We start from the raw sequence: 19937 nt of genomic DNA, 5'->3' as shown, positions 1-19937 counted from the left end.
TTACTTTTCAAAGTAACCCATGGTATGGCCCCCAATTACCTGAACAACCGTCTTTGCCGCTACCGACTACCCAGATCAAGAAGAACTCAGAATCTTTTCACCTTCCCCCCTCATAATGGTACCCGACGTAAGAAACTTTACGACAGCCTTCTAGCAACTCAGGCAGCGAAAATTGACCCCACCATCACCAAACTGATGATCAAAACAACAGACATCAAAGTGTTTCGGAAAGAAAACAAAACATTTCTTTTCAAAAAACACGTCCTTAATTAATATTCCCCTCCCCAATCGCACATGCACTCTCCCCAGCAAATAACACACTAGTCATCCCCTTGAACCTCATTTACCAAAAATATCCAAACTCCTAAATAAGCACCTCCCTTAGGTATCCATTTAACTGATTCCTTCAAAGTTAGGTACCTTTCTTCAGTTGCCTATATTGTTTTCCCCACTGTAACTACTTGAACCCTGTCAAGTTATTCTATCGATAAATCCAGATATCTTATACTTGTATTTCTATACCACAACATGTAATTTACTTAAATTGTTGTAATGTAATTCTCTCGGTAATGTCCTGATCTCTTTTAATTGTAATCCGCTTAGAACCGCAAGGCACAGGCGGACTAGAAATCACAAATGTAATGTAACTTGGAATTTCAATCTGGTGCTTTCCGTGTTGATTCGTCATCCGTTTGAGCCCCTTGGCTCCTGCACCCTAAATTTCCTTACTCCCTCAGCTTGGCGCCTGTCTTGTCACGCTCCCTTCTTGGAATTTTCGAAGGAGCATCCTTCCTTTCTTCCTGAGGACGTTTTCCCTTTTCACATGAATCAGGCTGTTGCCCTTCCAGTCTTGGGTATTCCGAAGGATACTTTGGAGCAGAGGCAGTTGCATAAGTTGGATATTGGTTAGTTCTGGTTGTCTGTTCTGTACCTTCCCCAACAGTTGTACTTGTTTTTGCACTGTTCTTGTTCAATTCAATCTGATTGCATAGGTTTCTAGATTTGGCAAAGCTTATAGTTTTGAGTTCCTGCTGGGCTATTCGTCAGACTGATTCTATGAGGGACTGCACAGCCCACTTGTACTGTAAGAATTCATTGTGTTCTCAGTTTCCTTCTGCTGGCAGAGGAGTGTAAACCGTCTGGAGGGACTAAAAGAAAAGAAAATTAGTAAGTAAGAACCTAATTTCTCCTTATGTGCATACCTGGGTCTCCTTTGTCAAATACTTACATTGTTTAAAGATCAGAAACCATTCAGTGTCATATATGCAATAGGGGAAATTGGGAAGAGAGTAGATTATTTTTTCACATCGCCATATAAACAAATATACAGTAAAACCTTGGATTGCAAGTAACTTGGTATGCAAGGGTTTTACAAGACAAGCAAAACATTTGATTATATTTTAACTTGATATACAAGCAAGGTCTTGCAATACAATTGCATACAATATACACACGTCACATCACAACTGAGCCGATGGTTCTTCTCTCTCTGACGCTGCAGGAGTGTAATGACTGTTCTAAACAAGTGAGGTCTTGCAATATAAGTACATACAGTATTTTGTATTAAAGTTTTTGGGTTGTGGAATGAATCGTCTGAGTTTCCATTATTTCTTATGAGGAAATTAACTTTGATTAAAAGCATATTTTTGGAATGAATTATGCTCACAAACCAAGGTTTTACTGTTCATGTCTAGAAAAAAAGGGGGCTCCCCAACAATTTTTCCAAATAGACCCAAAATATCCCACTACAGCAGAAACCTCTGCCTGAAATTTAAGACATTTCTGATTATTTTTCAACAGGTCGGAGCTCTAGCGCATTGGGCCCTCCAAAATAGTTGAACTCTTAATTAATGAAATCACAGAATCACAGCTTAGTGGCATCAAAGGCTTCATGAATGTGTCAAGGTTGGAGGAGAATATTTAGAATACAAACTATGAATTAACTAAGAGAAAATCCCATTATACTAATATATTTTCAAAGATCACACTAAATATTGTAAGGGGTCCCATTTTATCCAAACACAGTGTATAAACATGAGCACTACTGTAGATTCAAAATGCTACAAAAGAAAGTATCTATGGACGTTTAGTGCATAAACTGCTTTTCATTTAGAGCAATAAGCAATGTTATAAATTGACCTTTTTCTTTGCATTACAGGTCTCTGAACAAAAGAGTAAAGGTAAGATATTTTAAAAGAACTATGAGCTTTATAAGGCAGCTTTTTAAAATATAATTGTGGTTAATAGATTTTGAAAGAGCTCATTGCACATTGAATGACTTACTGGAGTTACATTTTATTGCTTTGAATACATGTATAGATAACCTGTACATAGAATTTCAAGAAACCGTGAATGTGGTTTTGAGTCTGTAAAAATAATAATAATAATTTTATTTCTTATATACCACTATACCATAAGTTCAAAGCGGTTTACAAGTTACATACAATGAGAGTAAGAGATGTTTACAACAAAAAGTAAGAGATGTTTACAACAAGAAGTAAGAGATGTTTACAACGAGATATATACAATGAGTGTATGAGATGTAAGGGAAACAGAAAAAGTACTTTCTGGGATACAAATTGCAAATGGAAGAGAACCAAGATGGTTTGAATCAAAAGGAAGTATCTAGTCAGAGATTGGGGTGCAGGGGAAAATAATTTGGGTGGAATACCTTTACAAATGGGAAGAAGGATGAGTTAATCTAAAATCAAGAAGATTGGGATGAGGATAGCTGAGGGGGATTGGGCAAGAATTAGGAATTAGAATTTGTTAAAGAGACGGGTCTTCAGTGATTTTCTGAAGTCGGCGTAAGAAGTGGCCTCGAGAATGGGTTTTACGAGCCATGTGTTCAGTTTGGCTGCCTGGAATGATAACATTCTGTCTAGGAACTTGTTGTAAAGACATAATTTCAGGGATGGATAATTAAAGAGATTTATTCTGCGAGAGCTCTTATTAGAGCTGTTAAGGATGAATTGAGAGGCGAGGTAAGTTGGTAGCATCCCAAAGATAGCTTTGTAGATGATGCAGGCAAACTTGAAGAGTATTCTGGATTCCACCGGCAACCAGTGAAGTATCTGGAAGTATGGGGTGATATGTTCCCATTTATTTAAACCAAAGATGAGCCGGACCGCAGTGTTCTGAATTAATCTCAGCTTGTTAAGTGTCTTCTTATAAGCTCCCAGATATATAATGTTGCAGTAATCCAGTATACTCAAGATGGATGATTGTACAAGTAATCGAAAGGATGAATCATCGAAGCATGTGTCCTGGCAGCTGGTGACCTCCTCCACGGGCAAACACAGGAGACCACTCCCCCCCCCCCCCCCCCCCCTTTTTCAACCTCTTCATCTACTTCTGTTTCTTACCAACAGGGCAGCTTTACATCAACCCCGCAATTCGCCCTGAGGAACAGATTCCAGATCTTTCAGGAAGGGACTGCTGACGATGAACAGGAGCAGGTCCAACACATAGCTCCATCTCTGAGGACAACTGATCATCTCCCCCCGAAGAAGTGCAGAATAATAGTCATTGGGGACTCCATGCTGAGGGGCACCGAGGGACCAATTTGCAGACCAGATATGCAATCGAGGGAGGTTTGCTGTCTACCTGGAGCCAGGATCCGTGATGTCACTGCCTGTCTTGATAGACTACTTAAGCCCCAAGACCACTTTCCCATGCTTCTTGTCCACGTAGGAACAAACGACACTGCCAGGAACACCCCGGAGAACATCGCCAGAGACTTTGGAGCCCTAGGTGAGAGGCTGAAGCGGACATGAGCGCAGGTGGTCTTCTCGATCCTCCCAGTTAGAGGCAAGGGAAGAGCCAGGGATGAGCGTATCTTGAGGACTAACGAGTGGCTAAGGGATGGTGCCAGGATATGAACTTCGGATTCCTCAACCATGGAGAGGAACTATAGGGACTTCATGGACCATACGGACTCCATCTCACCAGTAGAGGTAAGAACGTCTTCGGACATAGACTAGCCCGCCTGCTTCGTAGGGCTTTAAACTAGTTGGGGGAGGGTATCCACTCACATACCAGTGCAGTAAGGAACTATCCTGATGAGGTGAGTCGAAACTCCACTTCTAAATCTGAGGTAAGCACCCACATTACAAACAGTTCTCTAGGAGTCATACTAACTCAGGTAGGAAACGCCTCACAGGGACTTAGCAAACTTAGCAAACACAAGGTATGGAGGGCTACGTATGTTAATGCACACAGTTTAGGCAATAAAATTCTGGAATTGGAGACCAAAATAACGTGGTGGCGATATCCGAAACTTGGTTCATGGACTCTCATGGGTGGGATATGGCTATACCGGGTTACAACTTACTTCATCAAGACAGAGAGGGCAGGTTTGGTGGAGGGGTAGCACTATACATTAAAGAAGACATCAAAACCACCAGAATCACAGATGTAAAGTACATCGGGGAATCCCTCTGGGTAAACTTGGCCAGAGGCAGAGAAAAATGCCTGTATCTTGGTGTAGTCTACAGACCTCCAAGACAACTGGAAGACAAGGACATAGAATTAATTGAAGACATAGAGAATATCACTCTACGGGGGGGACGCTGTACTACTAGGGGACTTCAATATGCCTGATGCAGACTGGAACACACTTTCAGCGACAACCAGCGGCAGCAGGAGGCTATTAAACTCCATAAAGGGAGCACGTCTCAAACAAATGATAATGGAGCCCACGAGGGCCCAGGCAATCCTCGATCTGGTACTCAACAACCTGGAAAGCGTCTCGGAGGTCTCAGGAGATACGCTAGCCTCCAGCGACCACAACATGGTATGGTTCAACCTTAAGAAAGGTTTCCCTAGATCAAACATGAAAACAAAGGTACTCAGCTTCCGAGGCACTGACTTCGCACGTATGGGAGATTTCATCCATCGGGCACTGCAGGACCAAGCTGAGACCAGTGATGTGGAGGTTATGTAGTCAACCCTGAAATCTGCATACACAAAGCAATTAGCTGCTACATAAAATCAGTAAAAAAAGGCAAAGAAACAATAAACCCCAATGGTTCACCGCAGAGATCTCGTACTTTGTTAAAGAGAAGAAAAAAGCGTTTATTTCCTACAAACGTATGGAGAAAAGGGAAGCTAAAATAGAATATAGGACCAGGTCCACAGTGGTCAAAACGGCAGTAAGGGAGGCCAAACTTCGAGTAGAAGAAACTTTAGCAAAGAACATCAAGAAGGGGGACAAATCCTTCTTCAGGTATATTAGTGACAGAAAAAGAAACACAGCCTTAGAACACAGCCTTAGAACACCGGACAGGAATTACATGGAATCAGATTCAAATAAAGCCGAACTACTGAATGAATACTTCTGCTCAGTCTTCACCTGCGAGGCACCGGGGCACAGTCCACAGTTGAAGACAAAACCAAGCGCGGAAGACCCGTTTTGAAATTTCGAGTTCACACCCAGCGACGTTTACAGCGAACTGACAAGACTCAAGGTGAACAAAGCCATGGGACCGGACAATCTGCACCCCAGAGTGCTCAGGGAGCTGTGTGATGTCCTGGCGGAACCGTTAGCCGTGCTCTTCAATCTCTCCCTAAGTACGGGGAGAGTCCCCTTGGACTGGAAAACAGCTAACGTCGTTCCTCTGCACAAAAAGGGTTGCAGGGCAGAGGCTGCGAATTACAGACTGGTGAGTCTCACATCAATATTGTGTAAACTCATGGAAACATTAATCAAACTTAGATTAGACACGATCCTGAACGAGGGGAATCTACAGGATCCCAGTCAACATGGATTCACCAGTGGTAGGTCCTTCCAATCCAATCTCATCAGCTTCTTTGACTGGGCAACAAGAAAGCTGGACCTGGGAGAGTCCCTGGTCATCATGTACCTGGACTTCAGTAAAGCTTTTGATAGCGTCCCACACCGCAGGCTATTGAGTAATATGAAATCGATGGGGTTAGGAGAGACACTAACTGCATGGGTCAATGATTGGCTAAGTGGCAGACTTCAGAGGGTGGTGGTTAACGGTACCTTCTCTAAAACATCGGATGTGACCAGCAGAATACCGCAGGGCTCAGTCTTGGGTCCGCTTCTTTTCAACATATTCATAGGGGATCTGACTCGAGGGCTTCAAGGCAAAATAACATTATTCGCCGATGATGCCAAGCTATGTAATATAGTAAGCGAATGCAATTTGCAAGAGAGTATGGCGCAGGACCTGCTTATATTGGAACGTTGGTCCTCGACCTGGCAGCTGGGCTTCAACGCTAAGAAATGTAAGGTCATGCACCTCAGTAGCAGAAATCCATGCAGAACTTACACCTTGAATGGTAAGACTTTAGCTAGGACTTCAGCGGAACGAGATTTAGGAGTAATCATCAGTGCAGACATGAAAACTGCCAATCAAGTGGAGAAGGCTTCATCTAAGGCAAGGCAGATGATGGGTTGTATCCGTAGAAGTTTCGTCAGCCGGAAGTCATAATGCTATTGTACAGAACCATGGTGAGACCTCACCTGTGCAATTCTGGAGGCCACATTACCGTAAAGATGTGCTAAGAGTCGAGTCGGTTCAACGGAGGGCCACCAGGATGGTCTCGGGGCTCAAGGGTCTCTCGTACGAAGCGAGACTGAACAAATTGCAGCTCTACACTCTCGAAGAACGTAGGGAGAGGGGAAACATGATTGAGACATTTAAATACATCACAGGATGTGTAGAGGTGGAAGATGATATTTTCTTTCTCAAGGGACCCTCGGCCACAAGAGGGCATCCGCTCAAACTCAGGGGCGGGAAATTTCATGGTGACATCAGGAAGTACTTCTTCAACGAAAGAGTGGTTGATCATTGGAATGAGCTTCCAGTACAGGTGATTGAGCCCAACAGCATGCCAGATTTTAAGAATAAATGGGATGCCTATGTGGGATCCCTACGAGGGTCGAGTTAAGGAATTGGGTTATTAGGTGTGGGATCTCTAGGAGAGTAGGATTAGGGGGGTGGGTCAGTAGAGTGGGCAGACTTGATGGGCTATGGCCCTTTTCTGCCGTCATCTTTCTATGTTATTTTCTCAGTTGTCACATGCTAGATCCCGGAGAGTGGAGTCTTGGTCACACAGCCTTCCAGTTAATAGTACAGACTTGGGATCCGCCCCTCTTGAATCTGATGGCCACGAGTGTCAACGCCAAAACACCCTGCTTCTTCAGTCGTTGCAGAGACGGTCTGGCCGAGAGGCTAGATGCTCTAGTTCAACTATGGCCGACGAAGGGGCTGCTGTACATGTTTCCTCTGTGGTCGATGGTGGGCAGAGTTCTGCACATTGTTCGGATTCCCAGCCTAGTGGTTCTGGTGGTCCCGGACTGGCTTAGGCGTACTTGGTATGCGGATCTGGTGGCGGATCCTCTGCCTTTCTCGACCGACCTTCTGACTCAGAGCCCCTTTCCAATGTTAGATCTGGGTCCTTTTTATCTTACGACTTGGCTCTTGAAAGGGATCGCCTAGGTGAGAAGGAGTATTCAGATAAAGTGATCTCAAACCTCTTGGGGTCCCGGAGACTTTATCTTTCTCGGGCTTATTTTTGGGTTTGGCATATATTTGAGGAGTGATATACTGTGCGTGGAGGGGTTTCTTCCTGCTTCCCTGCCTAACATTTTAGAGTTCTTGCAGGATGGTCTGGCTTGGTCTTTTCTCTGGGTTGAGCTTGCGACCTTGTCAGCCTTTCATGGTTTGTTATGGGGTCAGCGTCTGACTGCCATTCCTGATGTCATTTGCTTCTTGCGGGCGGCCACATTGCTCAAGCTCTCCCGTGTGACCGTCTGTTCCATCTTAGGATCTTAATCTGGTCTTGTCCATGCTGGTGCACCCACCTTTTGAGCCTTTAGGTACCTGCTCGTGGAAGGACCTTATCCTTAAAGCGGTCTTCTTGGTGGCTATTACATCTGCTAGACGTGTTTCTGAGCTGCAGGCTTTCTCTTGTAGGTCTCCCTTCCTGGAGTTTACTAGGGAGCAGGTTGTGTTGCGGCCTGTTCCTTCTTTTCTGCCAAAGGTAGTTTCACCTTTTCATGTCAATCAGTCCGTGGTCCTCCAGGTGTTGGGTAGTCAGGAGGATTCTTCAGAGCAGAAACAGTTGTGCAAATTGGATGTTTGTCGGGTCCTTCGCTGTTTTGTGCAGAGGACCCAGGAGTTCAGGAAATCAGATCATCTCTTAGTCCTTCTTGCGGGTCCTCGTAAGGGGGATGGTGCTTCTAAGGCTACCTTTGCTCGCTGGATTAAGGAGGCTTGCTTCAGAAAAATCCTGTTCCAGAATTTCTCAAGGCTCATTCCACTCGGGGTCAAGCAGCTTCTTGGGCTGAGTCTTCTCTAGTGCCTCCAGTGGACATTTTTAAGGCTGCTGTTAGGTCTTCCTTGCATTCCTTTGTCAGACACTGCCATGTGGAGGTTCTGGCACGTTGGGGCATGATGTTCGGTGAGCGTGTTGTGGTGTTGGCCCTTCGGGGGTCCCACCCATGATGGGTACTGCTTTGGTATGTCCCATCAGTAAAGAATGACTGTATTGGTCTATCAGGCGACACAGAAGAAGAAATTAGGTTCTTACCTGCTAGTTTTCTTTCTGTTTACCTGTAGACTGGTATAGTTCCCCTCTCTATCTGTCTTTCTGCGGTGATTGTGTTTTTTGTTCGCATGCAGATTTTGCTTTTCTGTGGGTTCTAGTATTTTTCTAGGGGTGGGGAGTTACAAGAACATCGGCTATGGCTCATCTGGCTTAACTGGTGAGCTATGGGGACACTTTCACTGCAGGATTTTAGTTCTATGCATTTTCCAACAGTTGTTACCATATTTTGTTGTTTTACACTTCTGTTCGGAGTGTTTTTACTGTTTACTGTTAGTATTGACCTTGGTTGTGCTTGGCTATTCGGCAGACTGGGTTGGTAGAGGGAGCCTCAGCCAATATACCACAACCAAGTTTTGGTCAGTCTCCACCTGCTGGTCACTGTGAGGTATTAATCCATCAGTAAAGAATGACTGTACCGGTCTATAGGCTAACAGAAAGAAAATGAGCAGGTAAGAACCTAATTTCTCCTTTTATTTTTATGTATATACTCCTTTTTGTTGTTGTTGCATTAGCTGTGGGTAAATTGCTTGAGTACCTGAATAAATGCATGTAAATCGTTCTGAGCTCCCTTGGGAGAACGGTATAGAAAATTGAATAAATAAATAAATATTGGTTAAAATCAGAAGCTCTGGTTGTATCTTTGTGTTGTGTGATGAGTAGAGTGGATGAGTTTTTGCTCTTTTGTTGTTATTTATTAATGTTGTAGTTTGTATATTAGGGCAGGAAATATAAACCTGAAATCTGTATGAGATCTCTTCCTACTACCATTTCAGGAAAATGAGAGACTTATCTCTTGTCTTTGCAATTCTCATGATCGTCATTCAATTATAATCTAAGAATCTTACTGTAATTGTACCTAAAAATTTAATAATCTTATTGTAAGCCTCAATGAATTATTGTTGAAATTTGTGGATATAAGAAATTAGATGATATGGTATGGTAAACATATACAGTTGTGCTGACAAGTTTACATATCCCTGCCAGAATTTGTAAGATGTGTATCATTTCTGAAAAATTAGTAATCCTATAAAACACCATTCTTTAATTTAGGAATATTGGTCAGGTGAAGCTACAGTGGGGTGCAAAAGTCCTGCATCACTTGACTTGGTTGATACGTTTTAAGCTATACAACCATTCATTATGTATTCTTATTAATTTTCCATTCTACTATCATATGTTTATTTACTGTATATGTATATTTGATAAAGTTGTGCCTTTAAATTAATTTTCAGTCCAGAGAAATTTTGTTGAGCATTGGCAATGAATGTACTTTGCTCATATAGCTGTATGATATTAAATTGTGTTAACAGATTCTGTTATATTGTTATTAGTTTTATTTCTATAGTTAGCCCTGAAGAGGTCTGTTTTGTCCTGTCTACTGCTTTCAATATTTGACTGGCCAGCCTTTGCTCTTACGGACATGCCGACACTTATCAGGCATAGAGTGGACCAGCTTCACCAGATGCTCATGGGTTATAATCCTATTCCAGGCTTCAATGAATGATACAATGAGCTCTTGGTTCATTGTTGTCTGTTTTTTAAAAAAAATATTTCTAGTGACAGCTTGTGCCATGGGTTCTCAATTGGATTGAGTCCTGGTAACTTAACAGTCCAATCAGTTGTCTTCACTCCCTTCTTTCTCGTCCATTCGAGTACAGTTTTTGCTCAATAACATGATGCATTATCATCTTGAAAGAAGTAATCACCAATAAACAACTTCTCTGCCGAAGGCAACATGCTTTTCTTCGGGATTTCAATATACTTTACTGCATTCACCATACCCTCTATAACAGGGATGCCCACACTTTTTTGGTTTGCGAGCTAACTTTTAAAATGACCAAGTCAAAATGATCTACCAACAATCTAATATAATAAAATGGTAGGATGCGCATGCGCACTAAAAAAATCGTGTTCCCTGAGCTGTCGCGTTTTTTTTTAGTGCGCATGCGTGGGTTGTACGTCACCAATGTTCCTCCTCCACCATGCAACGCAAGCCATGTCCGCCGCCGGCCTCGAGCTACTGGGGGCCGGCGGCGCGAGCCGCCCGGCCGGTGCTGAGGCCCCGCCTCCCGCTTTCGCCCTACACGGCGACGCCAGACCCGGACCTACAAAACGCTGAGGCCCGTCTTCCGACCTACACTGCGCCGCCAGATCCGGCACCACAAAACGACCCTCACATCCGCGAACATGCTTGCCATGGAAACAGAGGGGATCAGGAGCTAAACATCGATTTTAAAAAACAAACAAACAACAGTGCACAACGACAGAGACACACAGACACTCACAGAAGGACAGGGGGCTAAAGAGACAGATTTAAAAAAAATAACAAAACACTAAGGAGAAAGAGAGATACAGGTAAGGAATGCTGCTGGGCAGGGAAGAGGGTCAGGGGGAGAAAAGAAGGAGTGCTGCTGGACAGACAGAGCAGGGAAGAGGAACAGGGGAGCAGGGAAGAGGAACGGGGGAGCAGGTAAGAAGTGCTGCTGGACAGGGGGAGCAGGGAATAATGACTGCGGAGCAGGGAAGAAGCTGGACAGGGGGAGCAGGGAAGAGGGACAGGGGGAGCAGGTAAGGAGTGCTGCTGGACAGGGGGAGGTAAAAGGAAGGGAGAAGGCCTACTGCTGGACTGGTGGAACAGGCAAGGGGTGATGGTTGACAGCCGAGGAAAGAGAGAGACAGAAAGCGGTCAAGAGGAGAGAGAGAAAAAGAAATAAAGACACATACATCTATTCTAGCACCCGTTAATGTAACGGGCTTAAATACTAGTAAAATTATAAAAAAACACAAAGCACCCTATATGGAGAGAAAATGTTAATTATCATTTATGTAAGGGGTTTTTTTTTTTCAAAGAGAACAAGGCAGATGACTTTAACCTTTACCTATCGTAATACATTTTATGTTACGCTGGTTCCAATCGTAATTATTTTAGCAAAGTTTTGTATTATTCACTGTTATCATTTACGGCTATTGTAAACATAATGTAAATAAGTCATAAGTCTGTAAATTCAAATATTTTGTGTTCCTGGCTCTTTATTAGTATGGGACATACGATGGCAACAACATTTTTGGAATGTCCCGACATCCGGGACACATGATAGGAAAAGGTTAAAAATGCAACATCACCTCAGTAACAACAATACAAAAATAGACAAATATACCCCCTCCCTTTTTACTAAACCGTGATAGCGGTTTTTAGCGCAGGAAGCTGTGCTGAATGCGCCGTGCTGCTCTCGATGCTCATAGGCTCCCTGTGCTAAAATCTGCTACTGCAATTTAGTAAAAGGGGGCCAGAGTGCAAAATATAGACAGCAGATATAAATTCTCAAAACGGACACATTTTGATCACTAAATTGAAAATAAAATAATTTTTTCTACCTTTGTTGTCTGGTGATTTCATGAGTCTCAGATTGTACTTTCTTCTTCTGACTGTCCAACTTTTTCTTCCTTTCTCCCTGTCCCCCCTTTCTTTCTGTCTCCCTGTCTATGTTTCTGTCCCTATCTTTCTTTCTCCCCAAGCTGCCACCGCCTCCGGCTGGGAACAGGCCCCCAAGCCGCCATTGCCACCGAGTTTTCCCTGTTCCCCAATGCTGTAACAGGCCTGCAGCCTTCCCCCTGACATCAATTCTGACGTCAGAGAGAAAGTTCCGGGCCAGCCAGGTAGCAATTGGCTGGCCCAAAACTTCCTCTCCGACTTCAGAATTGATGTCGGGGGAGGGGGGAAGGCTGGTGTGCCCAGCGCTTCTGCAGTCTGGCCTGCTACAGCATCAGGGAGCAGGGAGAATGCAAAGGCAACACGAGTCTGTGATCGACTTGCATTGCCTTTGCAATCTACTGGTCGATCGCAATCGACCTTTTGGACATCCCTGCTCTACAATGTGAAGCCAACCAACACAACTTGCCGCCAAACATCCCCATACCATGACCTTTGTAGGATGCTTAACCGATAGGTTAAGGCATTCATGCTTAAATTCTTCTCCTGGATATTTGCACTGATCATCCAAGGTGCAGAAAATGCTCTCATCACTAAATAACACCTTCTCCCCCATTTTCTTTGTTCACTTGCCATATCGCACAACCCATGCCATTCTTCGCTGCATAGTCAGTGTTTTTTTCCTTGCTTTGCACCCTCTCAAACCAGGTTCCAGACACCTAAGCCTCTCTGTGCTTGTACTAACCAGGGCTGAGCACTTGTCCTGCCATTCTGTCAACAACTAAGGTGATATCAGCTTCCTATTGCCAAGAGATGTGCATCTCTACACTCTGTAACTTGTCTTTCTTGGTCCACCTGAACTCTATCTATCTTGTGTTCCTCCCATCTCTTTCTTCTGAAGCACCCTAATCATTGTACTTTGATTGTATCCCACCCTCTGTGCAATCTGCCTTCTTGAATACCCCTTTTCACTAAGAACCACTATTTGAACCCAATTTTCCTCCAACAAGAACTGAAATTTCAACTTCATTGCTATTGATGTCGCTAGTCAATCAGAGGAATCCCAGAAATTTAAACTTCCTGCCATGTAGTGAATCTTTAATACTGATTGGCTGCAAAAATATCACTTCTGATTTGCTGCAAATGCTACATTGCTGATTGGTGAATTTTGATTCAATTTTCACACAAACTCTTATGCCTGTTATTATTATTAGGATTTTATATACCGCCTATCAAGGTTATCTAAGCGATTTTACAATCAGGTACTCAAGCATTTATCAAAATCATTCTGATCAATCTAATATAACTGAACTAGTCTTTAAGCCCGTTACATTAACGGGTGCTAGAAAGCAGCCCCTTTTCTCTCTCCCCCTCCAGTTCCTCCCTGACTCTCTCTCCATTAACGGGTGCTAGAGTAGATGTCTGTATGTCTGGGTTTTTTTTTTATTATTTGTCTCTTTCTCCTTGGACCCTCTCTGTCTGTCTGTCATTCTTTCTGTCTGTGTCTGTCCCTGGCCCCCTGTCTGTCTATCTTTATTTCTAACTCTATGCTCTTCCCTCAATCCTGCATGTGACCTTTTTTCTTTCTCCTCTCCACTTCCTTCCAATGTCTGCTCCCCCTGTCCCCCACACTTCCATTCAGTGTCTGTCTCCCTCTCTCTACCCATTCCATCTACTATTCACCCTCTGTCTTGCCCCTTCTATTCACTGCCCTCTCTTCTCTTTCCATCCATTGTCCGTTCTCTCTCTATCTGTTCCATATGGCATCTCCTCCTTCCTTTCCTCTTTCCTTTTCCCTTGGTCTGGCATACCTTCCTCCTTCCCTCCATGCCCTGCCATGTCTTCTTCCCTCCAAGCCATTCTCTCCCCCTCTGCTCCCTTTCCTCTTGGCAGCAGCAGCAGCAGCAGCATTCACAGTTCATTGCTGTTGCCGGCTTCAGGTCTTCCTCTCTGGCGGGTTCTGTCTTCATGAAAACATGAAGTAGGCAGGACCCGCCAGAGAAGAAGACTTGAAGCCGGTAACAGCAGCAAATTGTAAACGCTGCTGCTGCTGCCTGAATCACCCGAGACAGATCGCTTCTCTCCCCTCCCAGCCCAACCCTCGGTAACTCTCTTATGTCTCCCTCCCAGCGAGATGACCTTAACAAACCTCCAACAGTGGACAAACTGCCGGCGTCGCCATTGTGAAACCACCACCGCAACCACCACTCTCCTGCCGGTCCTCTAGGCACAATTAATAGGGGTCCGACAAACAGCCAAATACAGCCACCCTGAACCTACCCGGAGACTCCCTGTGCGGGGAGAACTGCCGCCGGCGTCGCTGCTATCACCACCCCCTGAGCCGCCACTACTGCTGCATCCGTTGCTGGCCCGCTCCCCACACTGCGTGCCCAGGCCGGGGAGGAGGCGGTGGCGGCAATGGCAACAACAGTGGATTCTGGGAGCAGTGGCTGCCTTCCCCGCCTCCCTCGACGCCCGACTGCCGAGATTGAGGAGCCGCCACCGCGAAAAACTTTGTGCGGCTGTTGTAACACTGGTGCGGCTTGTGAGAGAAGCCGACAGGAGAGCAGGATGTCCAGCCTGGGGTCCAATCCTTCTGGCGAGTGTAGGTAGGTGCTGGGGATTCGCGCATGTGCACTCCAGCGGCCACAGACCTACTGATCACGGAAGCACACCGATAGGAGTGCGCATGCGCGGCTAACATTTTATTATATAGGATAGTCACAGTTGTCAAGGAATTACCAGAAATTTAGTGAAATTACATGAAATTATACTTTTCAAACAAAATTATGTTCCGTTGGTAGCTTAAATTATGTTAACTAAATCTCATGACTAAATACTCAAATTTCACTATGTAATGCAGGACTTGCACACCACTGTAAGATTGCAGGGCATGCAATGAGTTGGAATTGGGTACGTGATTGATATTTTTTTGTTTGTGAATAAATCTGAATTGAGGAAATTAGGACAGAGCGAGCGAGGATGTATCAATAGAGGCTTCATCAGCCGCAAACCTGAAGTCATAATGCCGCTTTACAGAGCCATGGTGAGACCTCACCTGGAATACTGTGTGCAATTTTGGAGACCACACTACCAAAAAGATGTGCTTCGAGCTGAATCTGTCCAGCGAATGGCCACTAGAATGGTCTCCGGACTCAAGAGTCTCTCATACAAAGAAAGACTGGGCAAACTACAGCTATACACTCTTGAGGAGCGTAGAGAAAGGGGAGACATGATTGAGACATTTAAGTACATCACAGGTCGTGTCGAGGCAGAAAGCGATATATTCTTCCCCAGGGGACCCTCGGTCACAAGGGGGCACCCGCTCAAACTCAGAGGAGGGAAATTTAATGGTGACACCAGGAAGTATTTCTTCACAGAAAGGGTTGTAGATCACTGGAACAAACTTCCGGTGCAGGTGGTCAAGGCCACCAGCGTGCTAGACTTTAAGAGTAAATGGGACATCCACGTGGGATCCCTATGGGGGTCGAGCTAAGGATCTGGGTCATTAGCACTCAGACTTGATGGGGTGGGTCAGAAGAGTGGGCAGACTTGATGGGCTGTAGCCCTTTTCTGCCGTTATCTTTCTATGTTTCTAAGTTTCTATGTTTCTATTAATAATGCCTTGTCTTTACAGAAATTATGTGGGGATCCAAAGCTGAAGGAGCATCAGTGCCCCTAATGATTTTATCCCTAGTGTAAGCAACTGTAAAGGTTTTGTTTTGGAAACACTCATGACCTTCTAAAACAGGAGTATTCAACCTTGATCCACGTCAAGTTGGGTTTTCAGGATTTCCCAAATGAATATGCATGAGCTCTTTTTGCATACAGTGGAAGCAGTGCATACAAATAGATCTCATGCCGATTTTATTTGGGAAAATCCTGAAAACCCAACTGGATCGCAGCCCTTGAGTAACGACATTGGACAGCCCTGTTCTAAAATGTACCAGTGTTTTAAGTAATATTTTTTTTAATGTGTTTAAATAGCCTAGAAAAACACACAGTACATAAGATGTTGGGCTCTTTTTTGCTTGCTTTAAGGATCAGTAGTTGCTCTTCATCAGTGGCCCTTGCTGTACATAAACCTTCTGCTATCCATCTGTCTGTATATCCTCTTTGCTCAGATTTTTCTTATCTCTTCAGCTTGTGTCTCAAACTCATTAAAATTACCGTACAATTGCCTCAACCTCAGAAATTGAGAGTGTGGTAAATTCTTTTTTAAACTGGTGATATGAATGACAACTGTAGTAATGTAAAAATGGGTTCTTTTTTGTAGGTTTTCTGTGTTATGCTGTACCAAAGCCATATAGATTTTTTCAGATACCTCTTTGAAGGGAAAATTTATTGGATAAAGAGTTGTTAATCAGAATACGAGCTGTGGGTTGGTGATATAACACTTCTATCCAATTCGTGAAGAATGAGCCAAAATTATACCATTTCAGGACACGGAAAAGAAAAGGCCACTCCACCCGGTCAAAGGCTTTTTCAGCATCAATAGCTAGGCCTATTATAGGGTCTGACATTGTTTTAGCGTGAGCGTTGATATGGTGAAAGAGGCGCAGGTTATCTCCTATATATCTTTGTTTAATGAACCCTGTTTGATCTTTATGTATAAGAGATGGAATCACTTTGGTAAGTCTTAATGCAAGTAATTTTGCCATTATCTTGTAATCTAAGTTAAGGAGAGAGATAGGGCGGAAGTTTTTAACCAAGGTGGCGTCTCTGTCAGGTTTAGGAATTACTACAATGGTGGCTTCAGTGAAATTGAATTGTTTGTCCGGAGTGGAATGGAGGAAATCATAATATGTAAGGAGATGAGGGGCTAAGATGGTGCAAAATTGTTTAAAGAATTCGTTAGTAAAGCCGTTCGGGCCGGGGGCTTTCCCAGCAGGTAGGGAAGATATGACAGCTTCTATTTCTGATATAGTCATCGGGGAATCTAGTTCCAATTTAACAGAATCCGATATGGTCGGATGAGTTAAGGAGGAAAGAAAGGAGTCTATATCTGATTCAGGAGCAGCAAATTCGGATTGGTATAATGAAGCATAAAAATTTTCAAATTGAGAGGAGATTAAAGATCTGGTTTTGACTAATTGACCTGATGGATCTTGAATAGCCGTGATATGTAGTCTTTTGGATTTAATTTTAAGGTATCTGGCCAAAGGGCGACCCATAAGATTATCTCCCATATAATGACCAGAATTGGAAATGAAGATATCACGCCTGGCTGTACATGAAACTAAAGTATTATATTCATATTTAAGTTTTTGGATACATTGGAGAGTAGCTGGGTCATGTAGGTGATTAGACATATGTTGTAATTCTAATGTTTTAATAGAATTTTCTAAGTCTTTTTCCTTTATCATGGACTGTTTCTTTTTCCAAGAGGCAATTTTTATCAATTCACCTCTAAGGGTTGCTTTGTATGCTTCCCAGACAATGGAAGGACAGACTTCAGGATCTTTAGAGTTATTTTCAAAAAATTCCGCTGTGAAAGAATTGATTTTTTTCAACAGTTTCCTCATCTAGGAGTAAAGCGTTGTTCAGCCGCCCAGAGGGGGATTCTTTGCGTGGAGCCGAGATGGAAATATATAAAGAGACGGCAGCATGATCCGTGAGAGAGATTGGATGTATGATAGTATTGGTAAGATCTTGAATAAGAGAAGAGGATAGGAGAAAGAAATCAATTCTCGAGTAGGTATTATGTGGTGGTGAAAAGTGTGTGTATTCTCTGCCTTTCGGGTGAAGTAAGCGCCAAGGATCCACAAGGGAGAAGGCATCATTTAGAGCACAGGTGTCAAAGTCGGTCCTCGAGGGCCAGAATCCAGTCGGGTTTTCAGGATTTCCCCAATGAATCTGCATGAGATCTATTTGCATGCACTGCTTTCAATGCATATTCATTGGGGAAATCCAGAAAACCCGACTGGATTCCGGCCCTCGAGGAGGGACTTTGACACCCCTGATTTAGAGCATGAAGAGCTGTGAAAGACTTGGATTTGGAGGGTTTGCAAGAAGAAGATCTATCAATATATAAGTCTTAGATTTGATTAAAATCTCCTCCCAATATCAGAGAACAAGAACCAAATTCAACCAGCGCCAGCTGAATCTCTTTGAAAAAATCCGGGTGATCTTTAACCGGGCCATATATATTGAGAAAAACAAAATTCACTGAGTGCACTGCAGCATGTACCAGACACCATCTTCCCTCCGTGTCTGTTTTAAAAGAATGAATAACGGGAGAAAGTTTATCATTGAGAAATATTGAAACACCATTTTTCTTTTGATGAGTTGCAGGGGAATATAAGTGAGTGGAAAATCCCTTTAGTTGGAATTTCGTGGCAGCAGCGGGTGGGAGGTGGGTTTCTTGCAAGAAAACTACATCAGGGTGTTTGTTGGACACATAATTAGCTATCTTTTTTCTTTTAATGGGATGGTTCAGACCATTCACATTAAAGGAGAAAACATGTAAATCAGCCATAGTATATGATATGCAGTGGTGAAACATAGAGTATATCTCCTCTGTCTAGAAAAGATAACTGATATATTTGTAAGGTCAGGCAGACACTCCTGTCTAAGAAGAAAAATAGAAAGAGCATGAAAATAAGAGAAAAGAAGTCAGTAATATCAGCATAATGTATGGTCAGAAAAGAAATAGACCACATTATCATGCATATTTTAAAACATTTTAAGGGTGCTCCTGTGAGCACGGAAGAGTAACACATGGAACAACTAGCAAAATCCACACCTAATCAATAATAGAAAACATGAGATTAATGTGCTTAACTTAGCAGACTATGCAATATATGTATTTCATTACATAGCATGGTGAGATAAGAGCTTCTTGGCACAATCTGGAGTACCAAGTCTGGAATTGATTTGAGCAAGCAGAGACCTCAAAGGAAACTGCATGGTTGATGTCAAGTAGAATTAAACCGCTGGATCCATCACTGGGGTACCGCTAGCCACTATCACAGGCATAGAGTCTATAAATTGTTGTGCAGCTACTCTGTCTGTGAAGGTATGTGGTTTCCCATCACTCCATATGCGTAGAGACGCCGGATACACAAGTGCAAACCGCACTCCCCGACGGTGAAGCGTGGAACATAGCGGCACCATCGCCTTGCGAAGGGTGGATACATGTAAGGAATAGTCATTGAATAGTAGCAGTTTTTGACCTTCATATTCAAGTCGACCAGATTTCCGAAAGGCTTGCATGATGAGCTCTTTGTCTTTCCAGTTTATATATCTAGCAATTGCTGCTCGTGAGCGGTTGTTATCCTCCATACGTTGGCCCAAGCGGTGTGCCCGCTCGCAAAGAAATCCAGTCACTGGGGTCACCAGGCCAAGCTGCTTTGGGAGCCAAATCTGAAAAAAGTGGTAGAGATCTTGGTCAGCTCGGAGTTCAGGTAGCCCCACAACTCGTAGATTATTGCGGCGTTGACGGTTCTCCTGATCATCCAATTGTGTTGTCAATGCTGCCACTTGAGTCTGCAAAGCAATCACATTCTCGCAATCCTGCAGTGCTGCATCCTCATCTTCAGACACCCTCTGCTCCACTGCTGCAATACGGCCAGCATGTGCTTCAAAACGATCATTAATACAGTCTACAGCCAACTGTAATTTAAGAAGTTTATCTTCCAGGGCCGCGGTGACCATTTTTGAAATTTCTTGGGCCCATTCACCCCAGTGCGCAGAGGTTAGAGCGGGAGTCGGTGACGACGCCATTTTGAGCGCGGAGCAGGCTGATTTATGTTTAGGCATTTTCGCCAATCTTACCGGCATTCCTGTCTGATGCGCGCTTTTAAACGGCTCCACACATGCACAACCGTCGAGAAAGGCCCACAGGTGAGGCAGAAACAGTTCGAATAATTTTATTCGTTAGGCAGGCTAAAGAGCTCAGGGACGCTCGTGACCCCAGGCCTCTTAC

At 43.7% G+C, this 19937-nt stretch overlaps 1 protein-coding gene across 6 annotated transcripts in view; it reads left to right on the top strand.

The window, feature by feature from the left end:
• Positions 1–19937, top strand: part of TNRC6A (trinucleotide repeat containing adaptor 6A) — a 331359-nt gene that overhangs the window by 38218 nt on the left and 273204 nt on the right. For all 6 annotated transcript variants that reach the window (XM_033914459.1, XM_033914462.1, XM_033914457.1 and 3 more), the window contains exon 4: positions 2159–2180. In XM_033914459.1, the coding sequence (XP_033770350.1) occupies positions 2159–2180 (22 nt within the window). The remainder of the gene's footprint in view (positions 1–2158; positions 2181–19937) is intronic.

Source organism: Geotrypetes seraphini, chromosome 11, assembly GCF_902459505.1.
Source record: "Geotrypetes seraphini chromosome 11, aGeoSer1.1, whole genome shotgun sequence".
In the NCBI taxonomy this organism is placed as follows: Eukaryota; Metazoa; Chordata; class Amphibia; order Gymnophiona; family Dermophiidae; genus Geotrypetes; species Geotrypetes seraphini.
Note: the sequence above shows the minus strand (reverse complement) of the source record. Positions and strands in the feature narration are given on the sequence as shown.